This window comes from Kogia breviceps, chromosome 6, assembly GCF_026419965.1.
Source record: "Kogia breviceps isolate mKogBre1 chromosome 6, mKogBre1 haplotype 1, whole genome shotgun sequence".
NCBI lineage: Eukaryota > Metazoa > Chordata > Mammalia > Artiodactyla > Physeteridae > Kogia > Kogia breviceps.
In genome coordinates this window covers 29,947,632-29,962,766 of record NC_081315.1, presented here as the reverse complement: position 1 = coordinate 29,962,766, position 15,135 = coordinate 29,947,632, and the positions used below count along the sequence as shown (strand labels likewise).

The 15,135-nt window shown below is 34.0% G+C and overlaps 1 protein-coding gene across 2 annotated transcripts in view; it reads left to right on the top strand.

The window, feature by feature from the left end:
• Positions 1 to 15,135, top strand: part of LRBA (LPS responsive beige-like anchor protein) — a 721,911-nt gene that overhangs the window by 636,499 nt on the left and 70,277 nt on the right. For both annotated transcript variants that reach the window (XM_059066707.2, XM_059066706.2), the window contains exon 47: positions 12,329 to 12,496. In XM_059066707.2, coding sequence (XP_058922690.1) covers positions 12,329 to 12,496 — 168 coding nt within the window. The remainder of the gene's footprint in view (positions 1 to 12,328; positions 12,497 to 15,135) is intronic.

Below are 15,135 nucleotides of genomic sequence, written 5' to 3'. Positions count from 1 at the left end.
TGCTGAATTGTGCTAAATCACAAGAATTTCTTAAATGCCATTCATTCATTCAACAGACATTTATTTAGGGGCCTGCTGGGTAATTGGGTCTGTGATCACAAAATTGGAAGAATATGACACCTGCCCTTTGGGGCTGTCATTACGAAGATCAAACAGACATGGCAGTAACTAATTAGGGAAATAGATTAAGTGATGTGTTTATTTATTCATTCAACAAATATTTTGTGAGTGCCTACTACTTATTAGTCTTTGGGAATATAGCAATGAGAAAGACATCATAGTGTCTGCCCTTTGCACCATTTTGTTTAGTGAGGGAGATGGATAATAAATAAGAAACTAAACAAATAAATATGTAACTTGTGATAATATATAATATAACAAAAAATATAATACTTGTGGCATGCACCATTAAGGAAAAGCTCAGGCTACCATTAAATATTCAATATTTTATTCATTTGTGTGTACATACTTTTTTTAACATTAATTTTTATTGAGATATAATTGACATATAACATTATATTACTTTCAGTTGTACAACAAAATGATTCAATATTTGCATATTTGTGAAATGATCACAAGTCTAGTTAACAGCTGTCACCATGCATAGTTATAATTGTTTTTTTTTTTTTTAACTCTGAAACTGAAAGGAAATACCTTATGTTGCTTCCTTGGGAAGGTTGGGCAAGGCTTAACTGAGGAAGCTACACTTGATCTTAGTCTTTAAGAATGAGTAGTAGTTTGCCAGGGAGGGAGCAAGGTGACGAAAAGGGCATTACAGAGATACAAAGCAGTGTGAACAAAGTTCAAAGATCTTGATGTTATTACAGTACAGTACGCACGCTCAGCTTAACTCAGGAGGTGGCGTGCAGTATGTGTTTAGTAAAGAGAGCTGTGAGTGACACCTGTGGAGGGAGAAGACTGGAGGCACGTTATATGAACAATCCTTAGTGTCTTGTAAGTCAGATGGGCTTTTTCTTTGGGGTAGTGGTGCCCAAAACGTGGTTGCCCCACCAGGAGCGTCAGTCTTACCTGAGGACTTGTTAACAAGGCAGATCTTGGGCTCAGCTCCAGACCTACAGAAACGGAAACTCTGTGGTTGGGAGCCCAGCAATCTGTGTTTTAACAAGTCCTCTAGGTGATCTTAGTGGCTGTTCAAGTTGGATATCCGCTGCTTTAGGGAAAGGAGAACCACTGAAAAGTTTTAAGGAGCGTCGTGAATTGGTCAGGTTTTAGATAGGAATTGAATGGAGGGAGGGGATTTTAGAGAGAAAGAGAACAGTTTGGATAGTGTTAGAATAATTGAGCCAAGAAATAATGAAGCATGGAACCAAACATAGTCACAGTGGAAGGAAAAGAAAGAACGAGTTTGAAAGATACTTTGGAGGCTTATTTTCTTAGTAGATAGTATTTTGGAGGCAGAGGAAAAAGGAGCAGCCAAGATGACTGCCCCATTTCTGAATTGGCTGAGTGGATGAGGTCTCCTTCTGTAATCAGAAAAGCAAGCAAGAATGCAAGTTTAAGAGGAAAAATTCTTCACTATTTTTTTGATATATTAGGTTTGAGTTACCTGAGGCAGAGCAAAAGAAGTAGTCTAATTTGACATTCTGGACTTGAAACTCTGGAGATGGTCATAATAGTCGGTTGAGGTAGCTGAAATCTGGCTCATCTGGTCTGAGTTATATTAGAAACAAGGGCCTGGGAGTGAGTTGCAAGGAGAACCAACACTGAAGATGTCGACAGAGGAAAAAGACCTTCCATTAAAAAGTGAGAAGGAGAATCAGAAATGCAGAAAGAAAATCTGGAGGGACGTTAGCAAGAGGAGGCGATAGAGTGAGAAACATAAATGCCATAATGCAGAGAGGGGAAGTGATAAGCATCCATAGGATTCAGACAGATGGAAACGGTAATCTTAGCAAAAACATTTCCGGTGGTATAACTATAATAGAAAGACGAGAGATTAGTTAAGAAGTGAAAGTGAGGTAAGGAAGCATAAATAACAAATTTACTTGAATCTCTCAAAAGGTTTAGATTGTTGATCTCATATTGCCTGTGTATTCATAACTACATAAAAATAAGTTAGGGCTTCCCTGGTGGCGCAGTGGTTAAGAATCCGCCTGCCGATGCAGAGGACACGGGTTCGTGCCCCGGTCCGGGAAGATCCCACGTGCCGCGGAGCGGCTGGGCCCGTGAGCCGTGGCCGCTGAGCCTGCGCGTCCGGAGCCTGTGCTCCGCAACGGGAGAGGCCGCAACAGTGAGAGGCCGCGTACCACAAAAAAATAAAATAAAATTAAATTAATAAATAATAATTTAAAAAGACTGACCCTATTTACTAGTCATTATTACATTGATAACTCCAAAAGAATCAGACCTACAATTTAGAGAATCATAGACTGTTATTATAGATGTTATGGGATGTCTAAGAGTGGGCAAACAGGCTAGTTTCATGTGCTGCTAAAATGAGGTGATTTTTATGAGGTTTATGAATGCATCCGTGTTGTCTACAGGTTTCATGTATCTGACTTTCAGCAAACATTGTGTTTCCTATACTAAATCGTAGTCTGCGGCTATATGTTAGTTCTTAAAGTACATAGCTGATACAGCTGAGTAGATAATATGTAAGAATTCTAACCAAGGACTTTTAAGGATTGAGAGCTTACAGGTGATACCATAATTGGTAAAATTAGCCCTTTACCTTTGTTGTTAGAGGAGCCATAGTGCCATGTTTTGAATGCTGCCACATTTCTTCAGATATTTGTAAATGGCTGAAGAATATACATTGCAGAATATTGTGTCTGTTTAACAAGTGAAGATGTTATATTTCTGCTCTCATGTCCTAAGATATAGCCGTTCTTCATGGCACTGAGAATTGTAATGACCAATTCAAAACTGCAGCAAAGGTCACTTTATAGTCTTCTGCAGGTGTTTTGTGCTTTGTGAGGTTTATTTTTATTTTCAGCAGGAGAAGCTGTATATTTTAAAGTGTTAAATATTGCTAATCCCTGAATTCTGTCTTTTATAAAAACACTGTATAAATCTGAATGCGGATTCAGTATTTGGAACTGAATAAAGCTTTACTGCCCAATGTTTTAACCACTAGTCATGTGTGACTATTGATCACTTGAAATGTGGCTAGTCTGAGCTGAGATGTGCTGTATGTTGTAAGTGTAAAATGTATACCAGATTTCTAAGATTTAATACAAAATAACTTAATATTGATTATATGTTTAAATGATATTTTTGATTATACTATATTAAAATTAATTTTTCCTATTTTAAAAAATGTGGCTACTAGAACATTTTAAACTCCATATTTGGCTTGTATTATATTACCACTGGACATCACTAGTATAAAGTCTGGTGGTTATTTTGTTACCCAGAACTTTTTGGCTTAGACATCTCAGTATTGAACATGAACATATTTTAATATTGAAACAGTATACAAATTTCTGTTATAGTTATCAGACTTAGATCCAAGAAAGGCTTAGGGTTAATTCAAATCTATAGAAGAAAGTTCAAAATATATTTTTTTAAAGATTTAATTTTATTTATTTTTGCCTGTGTTGGGTCTTTGTTGCTGCATGCGGGCTTTCTCTAGTTGCAGCGAGCGGGGGCTACTCTTCATTGCGGTGCATGTGCTTCTCATTGTGGCTTCTCTTGTTGCGGAGCACGGGCTCTAGGCACACAGGCTCGGTAGCTGTGGCACGCGGGCTCTAGAGCGCAGGCTCAGTAGTTGTGGCGCAGGGGCTTAGTTGCTCCATGGCATGTGGGATCTTCCCGGACCAGGGATCGAACCTGTGTCCCCTGCATTGGCAGGCAGATTCTTATCCACTGCGCCACCAGGCAAGTCCCTAAAGTTCAAAATATTAATGTTAAGTTCAAAACTGAATTAATCTTTTACCATGTAAACTCTTCCTTATCTAGTATGATCAAGGTCCAAACTTGAAATCTGGTTGTCATCCTTCACCTCTCACATTGGTAATCAGTTGGTGGTATAAATAATAACTTATATCTTAAATCTTCCTGAAATCTGTCCCTCTTCTTCATTCCCACTGCTTCTTTTTTGATCGGGGTTCTCAGTACCTCTCACATAAGCTATTGTAATCATCTTAGAGATGACCTTGCCTCCCTACCCTCTCTCCAGAGGGATATCTGATCTCCTTAGCCCTAGAATCTAGCATAGAACTAACTGAACTTATAGTGAGCACTCAGTAAAGGTTTGTTGATTGAATGGATGACAGAGCTGCTGATATTAATCAAAAGTTGCAGAATGAAAAAAACTTTTAGCCCTACGTAATATACATGTATACAATTGGGCACACAGAGTAAGTGCAGATGTAATTCTCTGGCTGAACTTGTCAGTGCTTCAAAGCTGACATTTGTTGTCATATCGTTCAACAATATGAATGCATATTCAACATTTGCATTCATATTCTTCAGTTCAAGTTTTTCTTTATTGGTTATTCTTGGAAGTGGTGATGTAATAAGTGTTCCATTTTGCCAAGGATTTTGATTTGCCAACGTAAATTTGTGGCAGTCAGTCCAGAGAATCATTGGTGCCATGAAGACAGCTCCTTGTTTTTATCTGGAGTCCCTGTGGGATTAAACTACATCTGGCAATAAGCAGGGATTCTGGTCTGGGCATCTTCAAAGGCAAGAGACTGCTAGTATTTATCAGATCTATGTGGATAAGCAAATGGGAAGGGATTAAATTTTTTTGGTTTTGTTTTCCTTCTTTTAATAACTGACGATAAAATTAAAACTTCCAAAAGTTCATACAGCAAATTAATACATTTTTCTATGGTTGTTGAAGAGGAAACCTGTTCTTTTTTTCTATACCTAGGCAGGTAACTAAGAACTTTAGATTAATATTTTATTTACTTAAGCATATATTTTTTATAACTACTTTATCTCAGAGAGCATAACAGCAGTTTACAATGCTCAAAATTCATTTTCTAGGGATCCTTTACTAATTCTTTTTAAAGGGTTGAGCATTTAGTACCGTGGTTTAAAACATTTTAACATCTATGTGTATTTGGACATCATGATTGGCACTTGGAGGCTTCTCTTGCCATTTATCTATGTGGGAAAGTTTATCCAGAATTTCTTTCTGAGGAAAATCTTGCATCTGTCTTAGGGAAGACCACTCCCCCTTCCACGTGAAGGTGAGCTTGTCTTCCACAGAGTCTTGTTTGTGTCGTTCCTTTCACATTTTTAAGAGATTATTAGTCCTGTGACTCAGTTTAGCTGTTGTTGAAGCATGTGGCTCTACATTTACTGACAAAATAAAATGGCTGCATTCCAGGTACTTGTCATGGAACGTAATCTAGAATTTACCATTCCAATCCTCACCTAAGAGAAATAATGTTTATGCAGGATTGCCTGAAGAATATGTAGTCTCTTCATTTGTCCATACTCTAAATCTATCCCAGGATTAAGTCAGTCCCTGCGAGAGTCACATACCTGGATTCCATCATATTGCCAAGGGAGGAATTTCTTATCTTAGGAATAGAAATAATGTGTTTTTCTAGGCCATCTGGTTTGTTTTTACATTATAGTCACTTTTGACTCTTGTAAGTGTTCGTGTTTCTTTATGTTGCCTGCTAGAAAGCTTAATGTCAAATACATGGCACACCTCTAACAAGTCTATAGAATTTCATGGCATAATTTTTATGTACTTCTTATCCTTATTTTTGCATTGTCTTACTTCTCTTTTGTTATATTTATTTTATCTTGATTCATATGCATCATATCTATCCTTTAATTATAGTTGTTCTCTATCGTTCCTTATTAGATTTTTTTTAAAAGCTCCATCTCCCTATGTGTGTTACACTATAACTAGTTTAGCATATCTGTATATTGTGAATTCCTAGATTTTAGATTAAGAGTGACCTAAGGTTGAAATGTTAATTAAATGTTTTAATGTTCTGTAGCTCTAAAGAAAATAGTTGGATAAAATGTCAGCATGTAGGACTATTTTAAACATGAGAAAAAAATCATCTCTCTGAAAAGGAGGGTAATTGTACAAGTTTGCCTAATCCTTTTGATCTTGGCACACAGCAATACAGACTTCAGTTGAGATTAAAACTATGAATTTCAAAGGAAACATGGCCTTCAGTGTGTAAAATATATAACAGCTGGTTGACTACTCCATTTAAAACTACACAATAACAATCGTAGACAGAATGAGTCTCCTGCCAAAAGATGCACGAGTGCTTGATGGTTATTATCAAGATATGATACTAACTCACACTTTTCTTTAGTAATAGTATAAATGTAGAAGTGAACAATGTGCTGCTGGCTCCAGAATCTCTCTTCTGCCCAACAGTTCAAGGGCAGTTTAGAAGTGCAGAACTCCTTTAGTGATTTTTCTATCTGACTTTCAGCCCGTACTTCCGTGAGTTGTTAACTAAATTTCATTTTTTAAACTGTCAGATAAAATTTTTATTCTTAGCATCCCACAATTTTTTCCTAAATCCTTGATCCTCCTTTTTTTCCCCCTTGACATTCATGAATTATTGTTCTTAATGTCACAGCTTCACACATAGTTAAACTTTTTTTTAAGCCCCCAAAGTTAAACTTTTCTTTGTAAATAATATAAAATTTGGTTAACATTCTTGTTCTATGTTTATACTAAGGTAAATATCTGAATTCAGAAGCATTTTTGTGATGTATTTGTAATCAGTGTGGGAGAATGTTAAGCTCATGTTAATAGATTATAGTTCATGAACTTCAGTATTTTCACTGTTGTGTTTCACCTGAACAAGTAATCCTTACGTAGGTTAACTAATGCATTTTTTTTTTAAGAAACAGGGATTAATGTGGATTTGTCACATCTGGAAAAATCCCATTTGGAAAGCATATTTACATTTTGAATTTGTATCTGTCCAATATGAAAAAAACGTTGATTTTTCTCTGACCTTTGTTTCTCGAAGAATTTGATATAACAGCAATTTTTTCTTTTCTATTTTTTCAATCTATTTCAAAAAAGGAAATTATAGGTGAATTAAAAATTTGCTGAGGTTACTTGGATTCATCAGAAATTCAGAGCCAGCATTTAAGGAGTTAATGTATCTTATTAGGGGGACAGGAAATCTGGCAACTATTGCAGAAACTAGACCTAATGGTGCACACAAACAATTTGTCAGTCTTCTTAAATGTGAATAGCTTTCCGCAAAGTGGCTGCTTTTGCTTTGTTTGAACAGGCTAAACTTTTCCTTTTTGGACTTTAAATCTTAGAAGTGAAATGTGATCCACATATTCAATCAAAATCATTTAATTCAAAGCATATTTTGATTGGAACAAAGTTGACATGGAAAGAAACTCTAGAATAAAAAAGTTGAAAGGACTTTATATCATATATTTAGCAGGAAAATTTGAAACAGTTCTAATTAGGCTGAAAAAAACAGCTTTCTTCAATGTAAATTACAAAGGTCATATATCAATGTTAAGGAAACATTACCACTAGTGTTTGAAATCCAGCACATGCAAACATAACAGACCAGTTCATTTTAAATCTGTGTGTGTGTGTGTGTTATAAGAAGGCCTTATTACATGTTTTTAAAATGAAAAATACTTAAAATTCCAAGTTTATAATGTTGTATATAACATTTTTGCCAATCTAAACATTAACTCCTTTGAAACTTATTACTATCTACACTCTCAAATGAATTAAGACTCTTAATTATATGTACAAAAAGTTACAAAACTAATTTTTATACTTTCTTCTATTAAAATATGATTAAATACATCTTATAATTAAATGCATATCAAGTCAAGAGGTTTAGTCAGTGATTTTTCTTATTTGAAGCTTATAGCTATGGCATTTTGTATCTTGGAATTGAACTGGGCCTTCTCAAAGCCTGGGAATGGAAGTAGTAGTAGTATGGGGTGCAGATATGTGTATCTGGGCTGCACAAGCCTATTTCTCTCTGGTTATATAATTATTTCTGTACTTAAAAGTTTGTAAATAATAATTTATTTATTTGATTTTTTTATAACAATTATTTATCCTATAGATATCAGTAGCTTTTATTTAGTCGCTTTTTTTAAATGGCGTGGTATGAGAAGATTTAGCAAAAGTGTAACTAAATATTAGCATCAATCTGGGAATTACAAGTATGAGAAACACAAATAATACACAATTAAGGTAAACAATTATCTAACAATTTCTTTTGTTAATTGAAATTAGTTCTCTTGATTTTACGTAGTTTTTACACTAGAGGAAATATGATTTTTTGAAGATAAAAGGAAATTGCTAGAGTATTTCTAAAGCATGCATAGATTACTGAACACACGATTAATGCTTTTTATTTTACAATTTTTATTCTCAAATAGCTTAGAATTTCTTGGAAAAAGCAAACGATTTCTACATGTTATCATATTATTTGACTCTACTATAAGAGGCAACAATAATTTTATATAACTTTTTTTATCAATAAATAATTCATTTCCTTAATGGGATAGTTTCAGGAAGACATAGATTGCGATCTTTCAGTGAGATTTATTGTTAGACACATATTCATATATGTTATAATTATTTCTGACACAGGGCTACACAAATGAGTTATTTATGAATAATTTACTATTTTCTTTATAATATTAAACCTTTAATTTGTTGATGTTCTGCATGTGGGCCAAACAACTGAAAGTTACTAATAAGTGTTTGTATTTGACATCTGTATACTCTACTTTTTAGCATATCTCAAGTGTTTTAGTCTCTGCTTGATAGATCTCATTAAAAAAACAGATATCAGCCCCAAGACAGTTTGTCAAGACTAATATGAGTCCCCCTGGATTGGATTGACAATTCGTGTGAGACTTCATATGATTGTCTTTTCATAGTCTTATTTGAACCTTAACAATTGAATGTTAGTCCCTGATTTATTTTATAATAACTCAGATGAGTTGAATATTATTGTGTTGGACATTTTAGTGGATTTTCTTTTTTACAAATTTTACTCAGAGCACATACTGGATGTAAATGATGTATCTAGCCTGCTAGGGGAGTACTAACAATTGATTGGTTAGGTTTGATAGCAGCATGGGAAGAATGTTTCTATCCCCTAGCTGCAAACCATATTTAACTCCAGTCCTAATGAGGACTGTCTGTCCTAAAGGCTTTGAAAAATCTCAGATACTTAGCATTCCACTGGAATGTTTTTATTTTTTTGTGACTGAAAATGTGCATATAAATAAGTATTTATATAAAGAATATTTTTTAAAATCTTAACATATGAAAGGGGAATTAAAGAATTTTTGATTTATATTTTTGAATCTCAAAAACAGAAGTTGTAAAATGTATTCCCAGGGTTTTCCATTTTGAATTATTTGTATTTTTTAACCTCAGTAATTTCCTCCAGCTTGTTCTTACCTCTTCCGTCAAGTCTTTAGTAAGTGCATTTGTTTATTATCATATATATACTTTTGGTTAGGCAATTGCCATTCACTGGTATCAAAAGGATGTTAAAGTCCTGAACTGACTTTGTATTATAAATGATTTTTAAACTTGGAAATTTCTGTATATCCATGGCAGTTGTTCTTGTGGGTCCCTTTTTAAAGCTCTGATATACTGCAAGAAATGATTGAAGACTGCTGAGATTTTTAGTTTAGTTTTTCAAAATGTATTTAAAGTTTATTCCTTAAGGTAACATGTTTATCAACCTCTGGAAGAGATTTTGCCAATAATTCGGTGAATTACTGGTCAACCCCTTAAGGACTGACGAAGTGTAACCGAGTAAGGGGAGGGATGAACCATGGCATTATGGTGACTTGTGCATGCATGCTTGTGGCATAATGTGAGCGTTGTGTCTGTCATTTCAGCATTTTTGCTTAACATTTTGATGTGGTGTCAAGATGTAAAGGTTTAAGCATCTAAATCAAACCAACTTCACCATTTTGAATGTGCATAAAGAAGTAATCAACATTAGGAAGACTCACAATTCTTTGTGTGATGACACATAAAATAAAATTGCCCTAGTTTTTAGAGCTTTAATATTGAGAAAATTCATTTGTACTTTGTCATTTGCTGAGCCTTCTGGAATTTTATAGTCTCAGATCACAACACCACGGACACTCAGGAGACTCCTGACTGTTTTATCTTATTAAACAATTTTGAAATCATTAATTTTTAATTAGCTTAGATGCAGGGTTTCTTTTATCATTTCAATAATGTGTGTGTATATGAACTAAACGTTTTTTATTTAAACTACTGGCGAGAGTATTATTTACATAAATAAGTGTAGGTTCTTTCTTAGAGTATATACTGTGAGTTTGCTTCATATAGTCACACATTTTTGTAGACTCAGAGATATTACATGCTAATCTATTATGGTAGAGCTTTTCAGCTGTTTATTAACTCAGATTTTGAACAACTAAAAAGGACATAAGCTCAAAGATATGTATAGGTCCTTCCCTGATTGAAAGTTCTAATTAAGTGAATTGAAGAAAATTAACTGAAATTAGCTGTCAGAAAGTCACATTTAAATGAGTGATGAGCTAGTCTGGCAGTAAACATTTAAATGATATAAATTGCCATTTAAGTGTATGGTTTAATGTTTGTCATGCATTAATGTGACATGAGACTGCAGTGACAATCAAGCAGCTTGCTCTAATTTGAACATATTTAGGGCTTTTGTGTAGAGTGCACTGCTCACAAATTAAGACAATTGCTGTTTTTATGTGTCTCTTCAAACATGTCCTCCAGCCCCACCCCCTCACCCCATCACTATGCAAGACCTAAGCTAATGAAACAAACAGATCATTTTTTGTGTGCAACTTGCATTAATAGTTCCTGGATTTTCAGATTAATTTTAAATCCATGTGCTTAAAATAGGACTTTCCTGAAAGTTATTATAAGCCCTTTTCTTCTTACTTCAAATAAAATGTGAAGCAGTTTTGTGCTCTCTTAGCTGTTTACTAAATTTATAAATATAATGAGTTTTGTAAGAGATGTTTTAAACAGTGAATTTTACAATTGAAACTAAATAAATCTTTTTTAGGCATATTTCAATTCAGGTATACTTTGGAATATGAGAATTGCCTAGAGTTTTATTTACAGAATTATTTTTTATACTTTATGATATGTGATATATTATGAAGCCATGCTAAATATTAGTTAAAGGAAATATATTATTTGAATTTAGCCATAAACAATTTTCTTATTCATAGGCAGTTGTTTTAATCAAGCACATATCTACACAAGTGTACACCTGTGAACTAATAGGAACATCTTTTGTCACAAGGTGATTTATATATCTCATTGGTTGCTTGCTATAGAAGTCAGTCAATTTTGTTTTAAAACCAACAGATTTCTTTTTATAATATTGAAAACGTAGCAGCAAGCCACACCAAAAATACATCACAGTCATACACTTGCGACTCTAAAAGTAAGAATTTCAGTGAGATACATTACCTGATACAACTTGGTATGCTTCAAATTGAGCTTCACAGCTTGTGATTTGAATAACATTATTTATTGATAGACTAGTCCATAATGCTAAGCTTTTATGTTGGAATAATTTTTAACAACATTAAATAAGTATGAATACTTTTCTAAAAATAAGAAGTCTCTGCTCATTAAAACGCTTTAGGATTTTTAACGTTATTAAGTTCAGGAAACATTTATTGGTACCTATTGTGTTTTAGGTACAGTGCTTGGAACTGGGAATGTCATGATGAATTGGCAGTGCATCTTGAACCCAGCATTTCTGTTGAAAACTTGATTATGTTCATTCATTATTTATTGGACACTTATGTTAATAGCATCAAATATTTGGTCTGATTTGATACTAGTACATAGAATAATAATTCAGTAATTATAAGTATCCCTCCCAAGATCTAATTTGTTGGCATAAAAACTTAGTTGAAATAACTAAATAATTTGGTTACAGTTGTTACAGTAGACAATAAAATGTTTTAATTCTGGAAAATTATAAATATTTCAAGTGAATAGTCAATGTTTAGTATTTTCACATTTGCTATCCCAAAGTAACCTGTACATTGTATGACCTCCTTTCTTTGAAACGTTAAGTTGAGTACCTGTCAGGCCCTGAGTTACAAACATGACCAAGACAGACCCAGTCCTGGTCCTCACAGTGCTTACAGGACAAGTAGACTAAGACTGAAATCTAAGCAATCGATTGTAATTCAGTGTGACAAGTGCTGCAAAGTCTCTATAAAAATGGAGGACAAATTCTGGTGGAAAATAGGACATCAGAATAAGTCTGTTCACAGTCAGTTTAGAGGTAAATGTTACTGCTTGTTCTAAATGTCTCTATATATTTTTAAAATAGAATTCAGCATAATAATAAGATCTACACCTCTTTTTCAGGCTCTGGAGAGTGAATTTGTCTCCTGCCAGCTTCACCAATGGATTGATCTCATTTTTGGCTATAAACAGCAAGGGCCGGAGGCCGTTCGAGCCCTCAATGTGTTCTATTACCTGACCTATGAAGGAGCTGTCAATCTGAATTCAATAACTGATCCTGTATTGAGAGAGGTAAGTCATCTGACTGGGTCTAACAGGTATCTCTAGACCAGAAGCTATTAGATCTCATCTTCCCCATGCTTTCATTTTACTGACAATGAAACTGAAACCAGATGGGTAAAGTGCCCTTAAGCAGGATAACCTTTAAGTTAGTGACCTAGCTGGGACTTGAACCCAGAACTTCCCTCCAATAAAATGTTTGACTGAATATAAAATGAGAGCTTTTTCAATTTGAACCCATTAAGGGATCAATAATCATATTTCTGATTTTTATAACTTTGAAGGCTACTCACTAAGTTAAAGAACTAGGAAAATAATAATTCATTAAAGAAATAAGATTATAAGCATAAATCTATTTAAATGTGATAAAACACATATTTATATATGATATATAAGTACATGTATAACCATATAGAAGTTAATAGTAAGAATGAAGTCTATAACTTTCCTACATCATCAAACTTGGTGTTGGATTTTACTGAGACTTGTTTTATCTTTGTCATTGATTTTCTTAAGTAAAACACTCAAAACATGGTTTTGACAAATACAATATTCATCAAAAATTGCATATAGCCTTGGGTTTTTTTTTTAAGTATTTTAATTTAATTATACATCCTCCAGCTAACATACATCATATACAAAGATGTTTGTATGTTCATGGAATTGAACAGACAACACCTTACACATCTGTACTATTTTAGAAGAGAACTTTATTAAAGAAACCAGGGGGCTTTGATTCATAGGGAAACTTGTATATCACTGTAAAGGGAACATCGTTTGCAGTAAGTAAGATTTGTCGTTTTTTACCGTCACTTGATGTATTTCTTTATAATTCTACTTATGACCTGATCACGTTGACAGTATATGAAAGTACATATTTAAATATATTTGCTAACATATATTATCACCTGGTTTATGTGCTAGATAAAGAAGGTTAATACACAAAGAAAAGCACTATGCACTCGATGTACATTTATCTTAAATTGCACAGGTTTTGAATTGCTGTGTTTCAGTTTATTTTAGAACTGGATCAGGTGAACTCTAAAAGACTCTTCCAGTTTTTCAGTTCTTTCAAAATGTTCCTTTCAGGGGGCATTTTATTTTATTAGAGCAACAACTGACTGCATGACACAAAATATGCATAAGCTCCGTGTATGAAATTGAGGTTGGAGCAAACATGCAAATGGTGTTACATAATTTCGTTGTTAGAATAGAATTGAATAGGCCCATTTACTTTCTTTTTTATTGTTTTAACAATATTTGAAAAGTGGTTCTATTAATGTCCATAATTACTTTTCAAATATACCACCTGGTTCTGTTTTTGGGGGTTTCCTTGTAGTAATTATCCCTATCTATACTTAGCTATTATATCCATGGAATCAATATAGATTTGATTTTGTCATGTCCTATTTTACTTAACATACCAGCATATATTATTTTATGTTGCTATAAAATCTGTGTAGTTTTAATTTTGAAATTCTGTAATATTCTGTAGAGTTGCTATGAAAATGTATTTAATACCATTTCTCCCAATGTGGGATCCTATTTTTTTTTTTAAGACTTGTCTATTGGTGTGTCCAAGTCAATATAGTGATACTTTTCCCATCATTAAAGTTTGTGCAACATGTGGTTGATAAAGGATGGCTCTCTGTATCTGTGTGATGCTGCTAGTTAAAAAGTGAAACATTCCATCAGCTGGATGTTTTTCCTCTATAGATCAGTCAGTATAATTGGCTCTTTGTTTTCACTCTGGATTGACCGACCCTTCTTCTCACACACATCAACGATTTACCAAAGCAGTTTACCGTGTACTGTTTACAGTACAAGCTAAAAGAGCACTGTCCAATAGAACTTTCTGTAGTCATGGAAATGTTCATTGTATCTGCACTGCCCGATACAGTAGCCACTAGTCACAGGTGGCCATTGTGCATTTGAAATGTGGCTAGTGTGACTGAGGAACTGAATGTTTAATTTTAGTTAATTTAGACAGCCACATATGGCCAGTGGATACCGCATTGGACAGGGGAAACTAGAAGACTGTTGTGTATCTTTGGTTACCAGATTTTCGAAATCCAGATTCTGGGCAGGTGGTCAGACAATGGGACAGTAAATGTTTGTTAAATTAACTTGGTAGAATATTTGAAATTGGGCATAGTCCATTTAGACATTAGATATGTAGTTGACATACATGAATAAACCAAATTATATTTTTTCTTTCACTTAAAGTAACGTGTTATGACTTCAAATATTGGTTTTTATTGTGGTAAATAAATATACAATTTACGATGTTAACCTCTTTTGAGGTGTAATTCAGTGGCATTAAGTACATTCACATTGTTATGCAACCGTCAGTACCATCCATCTCCAGAATTTTCGTCTTTCCCAAACTGAAACTCTGTATGCATTATACAGTAACTCCTCATTCCTCCCTGCCCTCAGGCCTTGACGACCACCATTCTACTGTCTCTAGGAACTTGACTATTCTAGGTACCTCAGATAAGTGGAATTATACAGTATTTGTCCTTTTGCATCTGGCTTATTTTATTAAGGTTCATCCATGTTGCAGCATGGGTCAGAATTGCCTTCCTTTTTAAGGCTGATTAATATTTCATCATATGTATATACCACACTTTGTTTATCCATTCATCTGT